This window comes from Berghia stephanieae, chromosome 6 (genome assembly GCF_034508935.2).
Source record: "Berghia stephanieae isolate SIO BIC M18660-M18661 chromosome 6, UCSD_Bste_1.3, whole genome shotgun sequence".
NCBI lineage: Eukaryota > Metazoa > Mollusca > Gastropoda > Nudibranchia > Aeolidiidae > Berghia > Berghia stephanieae.
In genome coordinates this window covers 48,986,481-49,005,821 of record NC_088365.1, presented here as the reverse complement: position 1 = coordinate 49,005,821, position 19,341 = coordinate 48,986,481, and the positions used below count along the sequence as shown (strand labels likewise).

General features: G+C 34.2%; 2 protein-coding genes across 13 annotated transcripts in view; one reads left to right on the top strand and one right to left on the bottom strand.

Moving 5' to 3' along the window:
* LOC144975180 (calcium-dependent secretion activator 1-like) overlaps nucleotides 1-19,341 on the top strand; it is a 107,953-nt gene that overhangs the window by 72,050 nt on the left and 16,562 nt on the right. For 6 of the 12 annotated variants that reach the window (XM_078918991.1, XM_078918987.1, XM_078918986.1 and 3 more), the window contains 5 exons: nucleotides 7,917-7,928; nucleotides 15,653-15,809; nucleotides 16,635-16,776; nucleotides 17,841-17,996; nucleotides 18,494-18,644. In XM_078918991.1, coding sequence (XP_078775117.1) covers nucleotides 7,917-7,928; nucleotides 15,653-15,809; nucleotides 16,635-16,776; nucleotides 17,841-17,996; nucleotides 18,494-18,644 — 618 coding nt within the window. The remainder of the gene's footprint in view (nucleotides 1-7,916; nucleotides 7,929-15,652; nucleotides 15,810-16,634; nucleotides 16,777-17,840; nucleotides 17,997-18,493; nucleotides 18,645-19,341) is intronic. The other 6 variants (XM_078918988.1, XM_078918985.1, XM_078918982.1 and 3 more) reach the window with 1 other exon arrangement.
* LOC144975181 (uncharacterized) lies at nucleotides 1,868-3,673 on the bottom strand. The gene has a single exon (XM_078918992.1). The coding sequence runs from the start codon at nucleotides 3,343-3,345 to the stop codon at nucleotides 2,605-2,607; it is 741 nt and encodes a 246-aa protein (XP_078775118.1). The 5' UTR covers nucleotides 3,346-3,673; the 3' UTR covers nucleotides 1,868-2,604.

Sequence of the window (19,341 nt, the reverse complement as noted above, 5' to 3'; positions counted from 1 at the left end):
TGTGGTGGGTGTGTGCGTGTGGGTGTTTGTGTCTGTGTCCTGGACACTGCAAGCTTTTTCCCCGTTGTGGTCATGTCGTGGTCATTGTCGTCCTCGTCGTTGTCGTCGTGTCATTCCCCTGTTGTTGCTGTTTTTGGTTTTGAGTTTTTGATTTTTATTTTCCTCTGGTGGTGGCATAGTGCGTATTCTGTACAAAAACCTTCCTACTTATTCTCTTTTTTAACTCGTCAATCTGTTTTGAGTAAGAAAAGAAAAGAAAAAAATGGAGAGAAGAAAATATCTTTCGTTTTTGATTTTAATTTTCTGTTATCTCATTCTGTTTTTGAGTTCTTGTGTATAAATAAATTTATACGTATTGATGTGTTAATGTGTCACTTGTTTTCTCTAATAGTCATTTCTACTCCTGTTGCGTTTCAACTAGGTCTTTGGGCAATGAGTTGTTAAGTTTTATCCTCCAGTTTGGTTTTTCAAGTCGTTTTGATTTTTCTGTTTGTCTGAGATGATATGCTAAAAAGATTACTGGGATTTTAAAATTCATCATTTTATTGACCAACATGTATACCAATTTTTAAAGATTTTGTTCTCATGTTGATTTAGCATCAGGAAAAGGAAAATCAAAGGCCTCCATGGCCATTTACCAGTGGTGTTTTTTTTTTTTTTACATAACCCTGTAATATTTATGATACCACTACTCGATAGCTTTGGTCCAAATCTGCCTTTTGATTCAAATCCTTGTAAGTGATGTGTAGCGGATCTTTAGTTTTAAAAATTCATATAAAGAAGTTCAACCGTGTTGTAAGCAGTTTGTATCAAATGCATTTCAAACAATAAGAAACAAAAGAACCCTTCCCCCCCACCCCCCCCACCTCCCCCAAAGTATTCTTAAGTTTCTTTTAGATCTTGCTTATTTTGAGACAAACTGAAGAGGTCATCTTTTTATTTCTAAATTGGATAAATTCATTTTAACCTTTTGGTCTTGATCGTAGTATATGAAGTTGAAAAAGGGACATAACTCTTTAATGATTATCATCATATTCCATAGTAAACTCTGGATATGGGTGTGTAAAATCCAGTCCTTCTAGAGTGCAAACTAAAATAGGAATGCTTGGAAATAAAATGTCAGGACAATAATTTGAGTTGGTTCTTCCTGCCTTGCAGTGGGTGGCCCAGCATCATACCCAAAGGGTACTTCAAAAACAAGGATGATCTATGGCTTTGCTTCATTGGCTTTGAACTCTTTAAAAAAACAACCACACATGTTTAACCAGTGAACTGCTGCTCTCTGGAAAAAAACATGTATTAAAAAATTTGGCCAGAAAATTCGTCCTTTAACTCTCTCCTTACCACCTATTTTCAGAATTTTACCCCAAAACTTCATACTCACCCAACACAAAAATAAATTTTTCAAACAGAAGCAACGAGTATATTTTATATTTTGTTCAGAAAAATGAGCTCTGCAACACAATGTCGAGTTTTTATGGCTATAACTATAACAAAATGAAATCAGAATAAGAAAGTTGTTGGCTGCATCGTAACGAATGTGACGATTTTCCTATGGGTGGTAAGGAGAGGGTTAAATATCGATCTATATAAACGACCCTCATCCTAGCAAAAACTGTCAAACCTGGAAGAATTTTTGCCAAGATGATGGCCATTGAAATTGATTGATATTTGAAGGACGAGTTTTCTGGCTAAATTTTTAAACACATGGTTTTTCAGAGTACGGCAGTTAATTGGTTAATAGTTTTCATATAATCAGACAGCATTACTATCAATGGTCAACAATTATTGCATACACGGTTTAATTGTGGTTTACTCGCTTAATGTTCAGGAATATACAATAATGCGACTGAACTCAAGATGAGAATTGTATTTCAGACTATTTATTATTAATAGAATTCATTTTAAGAAATGGATTTTCATGATACATGCATGAAACCATCAATTTCAGAAGTAATTATTCAACAATAGCCTATTTGGGGGGGGGGGGGGGGTGTAAAGAAGTTAGGTTATTATTATTTTAAGTCTATTGAACAAATACATTTTTTAGGAAGCATTTGAGTTATACACTTGATCTTATTTTAGTTAATACGTGTAAACATAAAAACAAATGAATAAATTGGTGAAATGTCTTGGAAAAAAAAAGTGAATTGCTGAAAGTAGATTCAGACTTATTCCAACAGCCCAGTAATCCTTCCAAAATTGATGAACGAAATTAGTGGAAAAAGCTTCTTTTCTCCAAGTTGTTTGACATGTATTCAACATGTACTCTTTGTAACTTTTCCTGGAAGCGAAAGTATTGGAAGGATGTTTCCTTTGGAATAGAATTAATTCAAGAAAATATTGAAATGTCATGATTTCACGAAATATTGGGTTGTGGCCAAAGTAATCCAATATAGTAAATATTTTGATCTGGTATCTCACATTTCTTGCATTTGTGAAATGAAATACCGTTTATATCCTCAATATGAGGTAATAGAAATAGATGAATCTATTGTAGTATTCAAGATTATACCATAATGTGCATTATTTAAAAAAGTAAATAAAGATCAACAATAATAAATATCCACAATATTTGAATGTTCAGTGTTCAAGTTGGACAAGTTATTGCTCTTTACTGGGAAAGGAGGTGTAAGCATTTTCTGGATGGTGGCATCTGCGGCGCCTGATCCACCCTGTGTAACCAGAAAAATGAATGTAATATCCCAGAATGAATAACCACAGTAAGGCATGCACAACGCAGCCAAGCAGGTTGAGTAACAGGGTAGGCCGAGACATGGCACATCTGTTCCGAATACGAATTAAGTTTGTGAAGTGGCAAGCCGATCCCCAAGCCATATTCATGGCTGACACCACCAAAACCAGTATCCCAGCATGCTGCACTACATCCACATTGGCCCCGTTTAACATTGTGGCTCCAACAGCTGCCGATAAGTAAGAATTTCTGGTCCAGGATAGAAAACCGTTTTCATTTATGAGACGCAGACTCATTTGTTCTCCGAATGTCGGTGGTTTTTTATCTGGCTGATTTTGTCGAAGGCTGGCACTGCTGTGAAATCCACGAGTAGTTGGCGCAGTCTTCTGAACTGTTGTTTGGGAATTTGTCAATGATTGAAGTAATGTTGGACATAAAGCTAAGACATTCTCCGAGGCAGATACACAGTTTGGGATGAAGGGTGATTGGTATCTGGCAACCTGTAAATAAGAGGATGAGATCCCATTTTTTGACATCAAAAGAGAGTTTTTAGCTAATCCTGAGTATCTCCTGCTATGCGTGTTCACCTGACACAAACGACTTGCTTTACACAACCCAGATAAAACTGAAGTTCCCCTGAAACAAGCCATTTTTTTCTAAATCGTACTTTTTCTCTATTGAAGAAGTAAATAGCTTAGTTGTGACACTAAATAAATATTAATTGCACAATGATCACTGTGCCAGTATCATCACCACAAGTCAGGAGATGTGTTGATGAAGGGAAATGTGTATCACTAGATGTAAATAGTAAAATCCTAGAAGTCAAGGAGGGATTCAGAAACGATTTTCAATAGTACAAATGTCCTTCACTTCCTCATTTTCCTTTTCCAATCGGCTGCACTAGTTCTATCTGTCAATGGCACACCCAAACACCTACATAAACAAAACACACACTAGCGTAGGTTCACACACACACACACACACACACAGCCACACACACACACACACACACACACACACACAGAGACTCTTCCACACAAAACACATACTATCTCATACGCTCACACACATACACAGACTTTTGTACCCCAGCCTACATCCTGCCGTAACACCTGACATACGTCTGTCAGGCCTCATTGAACTCAATCCCCCGCCCCACCCCCCTTTCCCTTTGACCTTAATAACAACATTTAGAATTGCTTAAGAATTTTGTTTATGCTGACACAGGTAGACTCTCTCTCTCTCTCTCTCTCTCTCTCTCTCTCTCTCTCTCTCTCCCTCTCTCTCTCCCCCTCTCTTTCCCACCTCTCCTCTATATCTCTCTCTCTGCCCCTCCCTCTTTCTCCCCCCTTCTTTCTCTCTATCCCCTATATCCCCTTCTCTCTCTTCTCTGTCTCTGTCTCTCTCTCTCTCTCTCTCTGTCTCTCTCTCTCTCTCTCTCTCTCTGTCTCTCTCTCTCTCTCTCTATCCCTATCCCTCCTCCTCTCTCTCTCACTCCCTTCCTCGCTCTCCCTCTCCCTCTCCCTCTAGAGAAATAGCGAGAGAAAGAGAGAGAGAGAGAGAGAGAGAGAGAGAGAGAGAGAGAGAGAGAGAGAGAGAGAGAATGGGGGGGGGGGGGGTTGTTACAGGTAAAGTAAATAGAAAGAGACAGAGGAAGGTAGATTATGCGGGTTAAAATTAAATCTACCTATAGATAATAGATTTAAGTGGGCCAATGTATTGTTATGTGTGTTTTGTGTGTGTGTGTGTGTGTGTGTGTGTGTGTGTGTGTGTTTGTGTGTATGTGCGCGCGCGTGTGTGTGTATGTATGCATGTGGGCAGAATTTCAAATTTGTTGAAGGCCGGACAAAAGATTAAAATTATTTGGTTCAAGTGATCAATATTATTTGCTTTTGTGTTGCTAAGCTATAGGGTATATTACGGTATATAGATGGGGTCCTGTATGGTTTCGGGGACGAGTTTAGTGGCCTTATTTATATAGAATAAAGAGGGAGGTAATACATGTTTAAAATGGTTTTCAACGAATACCTCTTTCAGCAGACCTTGTGAAATTGATTTTTATATTGTTTTATTTGTATCCTATGGTCTCAAAACGTTTTTTTTTTTTTTGTTTTGTTGTTTTTTTTTTTTACAAAATGTAGCAAATGCCATAAACGGGTTTTCAAGTTAAAATGACTTTTTAAAAAAAATGATAGAGAAATTTTTTTGTATGTGTTACTTTAAGAAACTATTCATTTTCCACAACAAAACTTAAAATCTACTTATCCCAAGTCTTATATTTTTTACTGTAAGTTCAATTTGTAGTATATTTAATTACCATTACATGATACCATAGTCATATTAGTTTATCTATTTTATTGTTTTTATTTATTTATTCATTTATTTCATTCATTCATTCATTCATTCATTCATTCATTCATTCATTCATTCATTCATTCATTCATTCATTCATTCATTCATTCATTCATTCATCCATCCATTCATTCATTCATTCATTCATTGATCTATTTATTTCTTTTTTTCGTTAATCAATTAATTAATTAATTTAAAGGCAATCTCCACTTATGTGTATCTAAAGAAGATTGATTAGAATGAAATTTTAATGACTAATGAATCTGCTTCCCAGTTTGAGCTTCACCCACTTTGTATTTTATTGATGTTTAAAAGAAAATTTTGTAAAGAAATAATGGTTATCTTGCATATTATTAATTTGACACAAATTCCTATTTTGATAAAGAAAACTGAATAAGAAAAACAAAAAATACTGTGGTCTGTGGAATCTTCAAAATTTGAAGTTACAGACTTAAAAGGAAGAAGAAGAATAAAAAACCCAACAAAACAAAAAAAAAAACAAAAACACCAAAAAAAAAAACAAAACAAATCAAAACAAAACAAAAAACAATTAATAAAGACATTGTGCCTGCATGTCGGCTTCCCCATTCTGTGATTGTTCAGGCAGCTACAAGAGAGTAGATATTGATTTTGTTTTGGGACCTGGGAGGAAAGGCCTTGGAATTGTATATTATCAATAAATAACAACCACGATCAATAGTTTGTGGTCGATGAGGTGGTGTGACTGACTGTCCGTGCTTTGATGTAGTTTATTGACGAATCGACGACCTCTTGATAATGCATCGAGTTTGATGTCGCTCAAGTGTGACCATTGGTTTTAGCTGTGGAAGGTGGGAAGGGAAGGGGGGGGGGGGGCGTAGGAGATTGGGTAGTGAAGGTGGAAGGAAAGGGGTGGTTAGGGGGGGGGGGGGAATTGATCACTGACTGGGTGGTGAGGGTTATTGTCATAGTCATCCAAGTGAGACTAGTTGAGGATGACACAGGGTGGTGAATTTGCTGATAGTGGTGAAGGTAAAGGTGATGGATGACACAGGGTGGTGAATTTGCTGATAGTGGTGAAGGTAAAGGTGATGGATGACACAGGGTGGTGAATTTGCTGATAGTGGTGAAGGTAAAGGTGGTGGAATGTGAAGAAGAGTTGTGGAATGGTTGGCCTCTCTCTCTCTCTCTCTCTCTCTCTCTCTCTCTCTCTGTCTCCCTCCCCTTCTCTCTCTCTCTCTCCTTCTCTCTGTCTCCCTCTCCTCTCTCCCCTCCCCACCTCTCTCTCTCTCTCTCTCTGTCTCCCTCTCTTTTTCTCTCTCTCTCTCTCACCTTCTCTCTGTCTCCCTCTCCTCTCTCTCCCCCCCCTCTCTCTCTCTCTCACAAAAATTTAATCCACTTCAACACAAAAAGTAAACAAGCAAGCAAGCATACAAACAGTAACAGCAAAATAAACCGTATGCAGCATTTAAACGTTGTAGGGACATCTTTTCTTTTAAACTTACTTTCTAAACCAGAAATGAAGACAAACAGAAATTCTTTTTCAACTGAAATATTAACTTGTGAAAAACAAAACAAATATGCAACCCATTTAGTTGATGATATCCGTTTAGCTAAAAAAACAACAACTCACATCTGCCAGCTGGATATAACGTACCAACTCACAAAACTGTATGTAACCTTAAACGTTTATAGTCTGATTTATAGAATGGTTGTCTAAAATCAATAATAAAGAGCAGAGTGACGTCATTTTTGTTCCATATTTATCGTTTTTTTCATATTCTTTAAAGAAATAATAAAATTTTTAAATGTAGAATTTAAGAATTTGAAGAATGCATATCATCTCTGATATACAAAAACTATCTTGTGTTTAAAATCCTCTGTAAATGTTATTATTAAACTAATATAGCCTTTCATCCCCAAGGTGAAAACAATTTGACTTCTTAAAAAAAGAAAATGGTGCAATAATCTTATCAGAAAGACCTGAACAAGCGCGTTTGAAAGGTGCCAGACAAAGCAAGAAAGAAAAATACAAGAAAAAGACCATCCCAAAAAATCAGTCTACCTCGACTGGGGAACGAACCTCAGACCTTCTGATTACCGGTCAGATATGCTAACATTACTGGTATTAAATTAATGGTAGTTTGTCTGACTGGTAATCAGAAGGTCTGAGGTTCGATCCCCAGTCAAGGTAGACTGATTTTTTTTGGGATGACGGGATGGTCTTTTTTCTTGTATTTTTCTTTCTTGCTTTGCCTGGCACCTTTCATATACACTTGTTTATATCTTTATCTTACACTGGTGCCTGCTTTCTAGTTTCTTATCAGAAAGACCTTTTTTATCTGACACATTCCTACAAACTTTGATTCGGATTAATTGAAACCTCAACAGGAATCTTTAGCGATGAGGTTTTTTAACCTAAATGAATGCATATTCTGTCTTCCATTAAAAAACCCCCAATAAAAACAGTGTTGGTTGGTGCGTTCTTGTATTCTGTTTATGTTTAGGATGGTGGGTCATGGTATTTTGAGTCTGTTTCGGAGATTTGATGTACGTTGGCGTGTCTTGTTATTTGTGTGAATTGTGATGTGTATGTGTTGATGTGTTTGTTTATTACATGTATGTGTGTTGGCCATCCATTGCATGACATGTGATATTAACTTTGTGCTGTTGTGCTTTCTTCCCCTACCCTTGCCTTTACTAAAAAAAAAAATAAATAAATAAAAAAAAAATTAAATAATAATAATATAATGAAATAAAATCAATATTCCTACCAAAAAAAAAAAAAATGAAATGAATGAAAAAAATTTTTAATTGGAAAAAAAACAAACAACCCCAAAATAAAAACAAACAAACAATTCCCCCCATGCCCAACCCCTCCCATACCTAGGCCTTTACTTCGGTGAGTGTAACACTTCAGTCAAGTCATCTACTTACTAAATGTCTGTGTCTATATGTGTGTGCGTGGGTGTCGAGTTTTATTTCTAACTAACATGTGGCCATCTTTTTCTAGTGTGTAATTTATTGATATTTTCCTGTATTAATTCATGATTGTTTAAATTTCATTTTTCACATACAATTTTTTTGTTTTGTTTGTTAAAATGTTTTTTTTTTTTTTAAACCCCATCTCGATGTGATGTGTGTATTCATGTCTATATAATTCAATAAAATCACAGCTAACATCACTTTCTTTTTCCATATATAGAAACCACAACATTGTTTTGTTTCTGTATGTTATAGATGATTGAGATTAAGGTGCAACTTTTTAGTCTCTACTAACTTTGGGTGCTAGATGAAGTTACAGTGCTGTACGTATTCATGGTATAATTAACTAGTTAACTGCTGTCCTCTGGAAAGACAGGTATTAAAAAACTTGGCCAGAAAACTCGTCCTTCAAATATCGGACCAATTTAAATGACTCTCATCTTGGCAAAAGCTCTCAGACCTGGGACCTTGCAAGGAGGTCGTAAATAAAAACCCCAGGTTTGAGAGTTTTTACCAAGATGAGGGTAATTTGAATCGGATAGATATTTGACGGACGAGTTTTCTGGCTAAATTCTTTAATACGTGTCTTTCCAGAGTAAGGCAGTTAACTGGTTAAATAGCTTGGACTTAGAGGGGGGGGGGGGGGGGGGGGGGTGCATGCTTCTAGTAGTTTGTCATGAAAACAAGTTGAAAGAAACAGTGTTTGAATTTATTGTGAACTGTTTTTTTTTCTGGGGTAATTACTATTTATTTGCTGCAATTTGTAATCTGAGTATAAAGCTATTCTGTGTTTTGCAAGCGCTGTAAAACCCTTAAAAACAAAAACAAAAACATAAAGCTATTCATATGTAAACTGGTAATTTGGTTATAGTACCATATGTTTTCGTCACAGTTATTTCCTTAAAGCTTTTCGTTGGGTAGACAGATGTGTGCAATGCATGCATTAAAATTTTTTAAAAAGTCTTATGCCACTCACCTGAAAGAGAATATATGGTTATTCATGACTGGCTTGTGACCAAGGGGATGTGTATATCATCATATTCCATATTTATTTAACTCTCTCCTTACCAGCTATTTTTAGGATTTTCCCCCAAACTTCACACCCAACTAACACAAAAATAGATTTTTTATCACTCAAACACAATAGCAGTAAGTTCTTGCAATATATAATTTCTTTAGCAAAATATGCTCTACAACACACATTTAATTTTTTATGATGTACAAAAGAAATTTGAATAAGAAAAATGTTGGTTGTATCATAACGAATGTGAAAATTTTCCTATAGTTGGTAAGGAGAGGGTTAATCCTTGATCAAAACTGATAATAATAATAATAATAATAATAATAATAATAATAATAATAATAATAATAATAATAATAATAATAAAAAGCATATTTGTATAGCGCCGTTCCTCGAAACCTCAAAGCAATTTATTAAAAAAAAATAATTAAAAATTAGATCGATTCCTGGTTTGTTTAATTTAATACTATATTCCATGGATGCAGACAGCACTGTTGTTCAGACATTAGAATTCTTAAATATGGTAGTTATAGATACATCGTCTTGTTTAAAATTATGTATATGAGGGATTAGAAATTGTTGTTGTTATGGAGAGTTGAATCAGGAAGACATAGTGTGTACATGGCAATAGGTAACGTGTTTGACTTTATTTATCCTTATACAAGATGGTTTGTAGGGGCACAAGGGCTGTCCAGAAAGTAAGTACTCGTTGCGCAATGTTAACACGCATTTATGATTTGCGCATATTGAAAAAGAAATGCATTGCATCTTTTTTTCTTTTTTTTTTCCAAAGATTATTTTCTTTTTTCTTTTCTCACTCTGTCTTCTTTCTGTCTTTCTTTCTTTCTTTTTTAAATGGGTGGCATAATATACAGCCATACAGTCTTTTTTCCTCTTAAATGAATAAAGAGGTATCATATTTCAATGCGATTTTGCTCAAGCATGGTGAAACGTGAATCAAATTGGTTTCTTTTGTTTTTTTTATTGATAGCAGTAACTTGTTTAAATACGTCATGAAGGAAGTGTGTACAGTTACCACAGCAATGTAATACGAATTCAAACCCTATGATTAATAATTAAAAATTTTTTTTTTAAAATTATGGCCTTCTGCCACGACATTATATAGCAATGACTATCCCGCACAAATCTTTGGGCCTCTTTTTCGCTTACGAAGTGCCCGAATTAGCGTCAAAATATGGGACGAAGCCGTTTCGTATATGCTATTTTAAAAAATTAATTACGATGCTGTTTATTGATGAATATGACTGAAAGTTGGCACACAGTTAGAAAAAAGGTCATTTTAGATTATGTCAAGCGACAAAACTCGTGCGATTACCAGAAGACCGTTAAAAATAGATTTTTACTCTTTGGAGTAAAATATTTCTAAAACTACCGGGCGTGGAGGTTTTGTCGCTGACAAGGTAATACATGAACATTTCTTCTTTTTGGTTGTAAAATTTCATATGAATATGACGAGTTCTTTTCCCGTATTTTACAAAACACTATCCTAATTTGCTCTTCAAGTTTCAATCTTTTAATCAACTTATTACGCAAGATACAACCAAAGGTCGAAAAAAAATGCCGAAAAAGCGTCCCATATTTTCGCGTTTTTTTCCTCTTTGCGGGTCATCCAAATAAATGACACCTTTGAAACTGCATAACTTGTTTATTTATGAATGGATTTTCAAAATTCAAAAACATTTTTACTCAGTGGAGATAGGGCTTTGATTTTAGACAAAAATTGTCCTCAAAAAGAGAAAAAAACATTTTTCATAGTCATTGCTACATTATAAGATATTGTCGCCCAGGCATTCCACAAAGGAATATAGATAATTCATCAAACAAGATGTCTGATGTCAACAGGAATCACCCATGTTGTCCAAAGCAAATTGGGGGTTAATAATCTTGCTCAAGGAAAAAAACAGAAGTGCCTGAAGCAGGGCTCGAACCCGGGACCTTCCGGATCACAGTGCAATGTCTTAACCACTCGGCCACTTGGCCCCCGATTTATAAAAAGGAGTTTAAGAAGAAAAAAAAAAAGCAGTTCCCAAGATTGTTTCTTGTGCCGTATACGATATGGATACTAGTTGGTTTTTTGAGGATTCCATTAGATTATTAAAGTCAGCTACGAAAGAAAAAAGTCAGATGAACATTAGACGATAAGCAGCAGGCTCCAGATTATTGGTTTGCAAAGGAGACAGATCTAGTAGAAATCGACTTGAATGAAAACCCGCAATGATTTAAAAGGGATTACTCTATTTATGGTAAGTTATAAATGTATAGATTTTATGCGCGAACAACTGCTGAAGGATGGATATAAAGGTAGTGAATAAGGTGATGGTTATTCAGGCATCTAGCATATTGGAAACTTCTCCAAATCAACAACTACTACACCGTTGCTAGTGATTTCTCATTTTCGTAGAGTGCAGTTAGCAAAATATGTGGAGCAGGGAATCACCGTACATCATCCAGTCTCGAGAGTCATTTTAACTAACACGCTCCCAATTTATATGGAATTCCCTTGGCAATCTCTGACAACATGTATCAAGGAAAATTAGCAAAGATATTTTTGGTTAAGAAATGATTTTTTTTTTTTTCCTAGTTTAAAAAGTATTGTATGGAAGGATATGTCAAATGTCAGGGATGTTTGTGATGAATGATGATGACAACAACGATATAAATGCATGTGTTGTTTCCATTTGGGTTATGAGTGCATGTGTGTGATGTAGAATGCAACTAGTGGGTAGGAGTAGTAGATATAGGTACTGTGTTCATTTCTCCATCATTTGTTGGTGTCATTAATCATCACTTGTTGTTTTGTTTTTATTATTCAAGTTATATTTGTATATATATGTATATTTTTGAAAGATTTATTTTTTGTTTTCAGCACAATATGTCATCAAGAACACATAACTTTCACTTTCTCCAGATATATTTTGTTATAAGTTTTGTACCTTTTATATTATTTTATCATCCATCGTAAATTCTAACACCCACACTTTATCAGAAAGATAAGAGAATATTCTACGGATATTTTATTCAAGTTTTTATTTTTGGTCTATTTTGCTTGCTTTTATTATTTTAATTAATTTTTTTTTACAAGTCCAACGGATTCAGAAAAGTATTCTATTCAATTATTTTTTTTTCTCCTAAAAATATAAGAAGAAGGAAATGGATATGTGTGTTTGAAAGTCATTTTCATTTTAAACAAACACATATGATAGAAGAAACGAATTCTGGATTATGCTTAAAGATGTGCTTTTTCGCACCTGATCGTGCTTTGTCTTACATTATTCATTTATCTAGACGTTTTTTATTTGATTGTGCTTGCAAATTTAATTATTTATTTATTAATTAATTAATTTATTTTTCCATTAATTGAGGGATTTATTTTTGGATGACGAAAAGAATTTTTTGTTTTGTTAAATTGACTTTCATGGGTAAACTTTGCTTTTATCATTTATCAACTTGTGGTCATTCATCAACAAGAGTTCTGTATAAGAATGTGCATGAAAAATAAGCAGAGAGAGAGAGAGAGACCAAAAAAAAAAGGAGCCAGGATCCAAATAGATCATTTTAGTATTTGCGTTTTGGGAGAGAAAAAAATAAAAAATAAAAACCCAACAAAAAGCATTTTGTTTGACTTTTCATTAATTGTGCATGGACATTTATATTTTTTAAGTCTTCTGATTAAGAGAATAATTTTTTTTTTTCAAATTCGTCACTAACTTATTTAAATGAGACTTTGCACATTGAGTGTAGTGTGTTTTGTTTGTTCGTGTCATTTGTCTACTATAGCACACACATTATATAACTGAACAGAAATTGTTGATTTTCAAAAAGAATATATATATATTTGCTAGGTATTAGGAATGTTGATAATTTTTTTTTTTTTTTTAAAAAGGGCATTGAAAAAAACAACAAAATTGATAGTGCATTCTATACAGCTATGTGATCTTTGGTATCGAATCGGAAGGTCCTGGATTCGAGCCTCGCTTGGCACATAGTCTTTGGAAAAGGCTCTTTACTCACGTTCTTTAAATGTATTCAGGTGTAAAATGAGTACCTGGCCATTAACAGCGTTTGTCTCTGTCTGAAAGAATTGTTATATCGCCTAACAGGCGTTGTGTCTCGTTCAATACGTATGTGTTGCTGAAGGGGACCCTTTGTAAAGCGCTTTGAACACATTTAGTGGATATTGCGCTATATTAAGTTTTTCAAGCTCATGTTTTTCTTAGTAAGTAAAGCAATAGATCTTATTTTTTTAAATGCATTGAATAAGAGTTGAAATGAAGTTGTGAACTTGAAGAAAGTGGTTGTTAAGGCAACTGTTATCTTATAATTGATTGATTTTTTTAATTAAACGTGAAGAGGTAAATGTGTTTACAAGGAATTATATTAAAGGATCAGAGATAGTTTGTACTGTGTATGTGTATATGTGTGTGAGTGTGTGTGCGAGTTTGTGTATGTGTGTGTGTATGTGTATTATTAATGTTACAGACTCAACAAGTTTTTGTGCAGTCACAAGTTTCACTAAGTCTCTACACAAAGTTACCATTGTTGTCGTCACTACCATCATTACATGATTATCCTCCTCATCATCATAGTTAATATCATCATCTTCATTTTTATCATCATCATCATCATCATCGTTGTTGTTGTTGTCATCACCATCACCACCACAATCTTTTAACCTTCACAATTATCATCGTCATCACTGTTATTATTATTATAACTATAATATTGAAGAAAACAGTCTTTATTCCACACATTTAAGTCATTGATCTCCCCTCCCCCACTTTTTTTTTTTGTGACGTGACACATGCTTTGTATAACTAAACAGTGAAGTCACATACACTTAAGTTATCACATGGATAGATAGGAGATCAAAATGGATGATTCCTCTCATGTTTTGTTTGTTGGATGTATTATCTATAATATACTTGGATATACTTAGGCAATGTATAATAATGCTATTGCACAGCAGGGCTTCTTAATATGTTTACAAATCCATGCATTTGAAAAGAAACATTTTGTTACAAAAACAAGAAATAATGGTTGCAGTTAATTCTCTCTTCACTAAATATGAATTATAATAGGGATTCTAGGAAAAAAGAAAGACAGAGAGAGATATGTTTTTGTGTGTATATGTTATCCTAAGCTACTGACGGGAGATATTTTAATGGAAAACAGACCACTGGCACCGATACCTTGAATTATTGACTTGATAATCTGGCAAAGTTTAAATAACCATTGATATCATTTGTACAGCTGTGTGGTCTTGTGGTATGACACTCGCCTTCGAATCGGAAGGTCCTGGGTTTGAATCCTGCTCTTATTGGTGCTTAGTTGAGTCCTTGGAAAAGGCTCTTTACTCACATTTACTCACATTCTCTCATCGTACTCGAGTATTAAATGAGTACTTTGTCGTTAATTACGTTATCTCTGTCAGGGAAAAAATTATAATATTGCCTAATAGGCATCGTGTCTCGTCCTACATATTATGTGTTGCTGTTGGCCAGGGACCCTTTTAAAGCACCTTGAACACGTTTAGTGAATGTTGCGCTATATAAATGCTCAGTTTTTTTCTTCTTAAAATTAAAAAAAAAAAGAATATGAATGCTTTTAGATATTACTTTGATTTCCAATAAAAGGTGTTTTTGAATAAAGTACTTGGTGGATAAGGACTTTTTTTTTACACTGTAAATCAATGAAGGTGTGCTAGTTCCATTCCAGAGTCAACTACACTTATAAATCTGTATGTTTATTTTACTATAGACAAACTATAAATTGTTTTCATTAATATGTATTTATTTCAATCACTAATTCGATGTAGTTTTATTATCAATCAATACTAATGGGTTTAGCTTGTATTTGAAATAACACATAATTTCCACACTGATTTATTTTAGATATATTGGTATGTATATATTAACATATTATTTTTAATATCTTTTATACAAAGATCAGCCCCTTTTTAAAAAAGCATTTTATTATTGTTTTTTTAATACAATAAGTAAGACTCCATTCATAAATAGATGAGTTAGTGTGTATTTAATGATAGGTTTAGTACAATAACTTAAATCTATTAATTACAAGTTTTCTGGTGCAGACATTTTATAGATGCTGTTTTGAAATGCACTTTAATAAATCTTCCATTCAGTATTATATTTTTAAGGAAAATAATGTTTTCCCATTTGATGTTTTTTCATTTTAGACATCAATTTGAGCTTCATGAGTGTATTTCATATGGATCATCATCATCATTGTCGCTGTCGTCATCATTCATCATCATCATCATTGTCGCTGTCGTCATCATTCATCATCATCATCATCATCATCATCATCAATATCATCATCCATCATCGCATGGTCATGATTATTATTTGTGGGTTTTTTGGTCATAATGTTTTGATCTTTATTTCATCAGACAAGACCAATCATCATAGTCACAAGTATGTGCGGAGGGAGAATATTTGTGATAAGTTTGAAACTCAGTATATAATATAATGTAAATATACACTTAGTTCGTCCAATATTGCTTTAACTATTTACTCATTTTTCATCATTTACTCGCCTGATGTTGAGTTACCTGTATATCTCTATGTCTTTTATTTTAGGCATTTGCCTGGTTCAGCGACTTGCTGGTGGAGCATGCCGAGATTTTCTGGTCCTTGTTTGGGGTCGACATGAATTCGGTCCTGGACGCACAGCCACCAGACACCTGGGATAGCTTTCCCTTGTTCCAGCTTCTCAACGATTATCTGAGAACTGACGGTAGGCCATAATTCTGGAAGCCAATTATTCATGTGCGCTCTTGACTTATTGAATTTGTGCTGTTAAAAGCTTTCTCCAGGTTTATGGATACATTTAAAAGATGTGTTCCTGATGTATGTGAATTGAATTGAATGGACGTGTTTGCCGTGTATAAAACAACTGAGTCAATGACAAGGAATAAAGTCACTTTCCTATGCATTAAACTACTGGTGGGTGTTCATAAAGTACTTTCAGCGACTACTTATAAAATAATTGTACTTGTTTCGTAAACAGTCTTGTTAACTACTATCACAGACTGTCCATAAAAGGCTGTGGAGAAATTTAAACTGTAGTGCTGTTGTTCTCCCTCTTATATAACAAAAAAATGTGCTGACAAAAGTAATCCCCTTCAAGAGAAGTATTGGGGAGGGGGAGTTTCACAAGTGGAATGATATTGAATGTCATTACAAGAAATAATACGGGTGGGGTTCTTACTCAGATTTTTCCGCAAAAATTGTTTTTTGATCATTGGTTTTCGAATTTTGTGTTTTTAGCCCTCTGAAAAAGACTTGGGAAGATCATGTCAGAACTGTTCTGTTTGCCTCTCTTGAATCATGATTTTTTGCGCTTCCAAGAAATTTTCCTCTGACATTGTATCTGATGGCAAATTTTCCTCTGAAATCGAGCTTTGGGAGCCCCATTCCTGAAATATGAGAGAGATAGAAAGGAAGGGAGGGAGATATTTTGAGCTGTCAAGGTGATGTGATTGTATGGTAGCTATTGAGGGGATTTTCTTTTTTTTTTTCCTCATTTGCTTTAATATTCTAAAATATGTCCACTCCCTAGAAAACTTGTGCAATGGCAGCTTCCATCAACACCTCCGTGATGTATTTGCCCCTCAAGTTGTACGATATGTGGACCTGATGGAGTCCTCTATAGCTCAGTCTATCCACAAGGGATTTGAGAGGGAGAAATGGGACCCTCAGGGGTGAGTAGCCGCCTTGTTTTCTTCTCTGTTTCATGTTTGTGATTGTATTTTTGACAGGAGATATTTTTTTTCTGTAAATCTTCTGCCTGTTTGTTCTTGGTTATTTATAATTTAGCTTATATCTTTAGGTTATGATTTTGATTTACATTTGTACTATTTTTGTTAGATTGCTTGTTTTTTTTTGTTTCAGCGGTCTCTCATATAACCTCAATTGTGTTGGAAGAGACCTAAAGCAACAAACAAACAAACAAACAAATTTCGGAGTCCTTGTCATTTTGTTTTGAGAATGTTTGTTGCATCACCATTTATTTATAAATTTTTTAAACAAGAAAGTTGCTTAAGAACAAAATATATATACCTGGATCATTTTTTTAAAGGGGTGGGAGGTGGGAGAATTTTGCAGGTATATTTGAAATTGATCATTTAGGGTTCAGTGCTTCTTGAATTTCAATTACAAAGCAAAACTTTTGATTTTCCATAAGTTCAGTTGGGGTGTCCATTTCCAACAGATGAATATGTGTTTCTCTTGCATAAGGAAAGATTTCCAGCAGTTGGGAATCAGCAATGTAAGTAAAATGAATGGCATATGTCAATTTGTGCCTTATAAATCATCTCTTTGTATTACATTTTTCATCAAAGACTTTTAGCTGTCTCATGCTTTTGTTTCATAGGCCTTCTAGCAATCTCAAAACAGGATGATACAGCAGTAGATTGCCACTGGAATCTCCTTTTGTTTTTATTTAACGTCTTTCACTGCCAATTGGTTACGACTGCAAGCTGTTCTCTGCTCGATGATCTCTAAATCTATTTTCTTTTAATTGCAGTTTTCTCTTCCTTTTGGTAGGTGGTTGTAAGTATATCTAAAATTGTTTCAGGTATTAAATCCTTAAAAAAATTAAAAGGAAAGAAAAACAACAGTTAAAACAACAACAATGACAATGCATGTGCCCACACTTACACTGTGTAGACTATTCTTGAGCTGTTTCTTTAAAAAATCGATATTCACAAACTGTGTTCCACAAACTGTTGACTCTTCCATTGAACAAATCGACAATGTGTTTCAGAAATGGGTGTTCCACATCGGAAGACATGTTATGGAAGCTAGACGCTCTACAGTCTTTTATCCGAGACCTGCACTGGCCGGAGGAGGTGTTTGCTGAACATCTGGACCATCGGCTCAAACTGATGGCTGCTGACATGATAGAAGCTGCTGCTAAAAGGTAAAAACCAAAGAATTGCAGACTGTCAAGGAGGCTATAAATAAATTATCTTTTAAATCTATAACATTACAGTAATAAAAATAAGCATGGTACAGCAATAAGAATAAACAGTAAGATTCTTCACATCCTCCTCCTCCTCCTCCTCCTCCTCCTCCTCCTCCTCCTACCCCTCCTCCTCCTACCCCTCCTCCTCTTTCTCCTCCTAAATGTAGTAAAGATTCGTCACATCCCCCTACTCTTTCTCCTACTCCTCCTCCTCCTGCTGCTCCTCCTGCTCCTCCCCCTCCTCCCCCTCCTCCCCCTGCTCCTCCTCCCTCTTCTCTCCCACCTCCTCCTCCTCCTCTCCTCATCCTCCTTTCCTCTCCTGCTCTTCCTCTTCTTGTTTGTAGTCGTCATAGAAGTCGCATTGTTGTTGCTATTATAATAAGCATTAAAGTGGAAATGGAAATCATATAATTATTATTTTGTCAAAACTTTTCTACTTCCCCACTATTTAGAACTCTGAAATCTTTTGAGATGTGGTTACGCAAGGGAGGTAAGAGTACAGACTACCTGGTGTTCACAGAGATCTGTACTATGATGAATGTAGTTATCGATTGTAAAAACAAGGCCCTCCATCTTTGTGCTTTAGATCACGGACAAAATATGGTGAGTCCCAATTATGGACAATTTTTAATCTCATAAGTTGTGCTGTCTTGCCTCAAATATTAAATTGTGGTTGTATAGCAATTTATTTATTTATTAATTATTTATTTATATATATATATATATATATATATATATATATATATATATATATATATATATTATATATATATATATATATATATATATATATATATATTATATATATATATATATATATATATATTTATTATTATTATTATTATTATTATCATCATCATCATCATCATCATCATCATCATCATCATCATCATCATCATCATCATCATCATCATCATCATCATCATCATCATCATCATCATCATCATCATCATCATCATCATCATCATCATCATCATCATCATCATCATCATTATTATGATTATGATTATTATTATTATTATTATTATTATTATTATTATTATTATTATTATTATTATTATTATTATTATTATTATTATTATCATTATTATTATTATTATTTATTATTATCATCAGTACTATTATTATTATTATTATTATTATTATTATTATTATTATTATTATTATTATTATTATTATTATTATCATCATCATCATCATCATCATCATCATCATCATCATCATCATCATCATCATCATCATCATCATCATCATCATCATCATCATCATCATCATCATCATCATCATCATCATCATCATC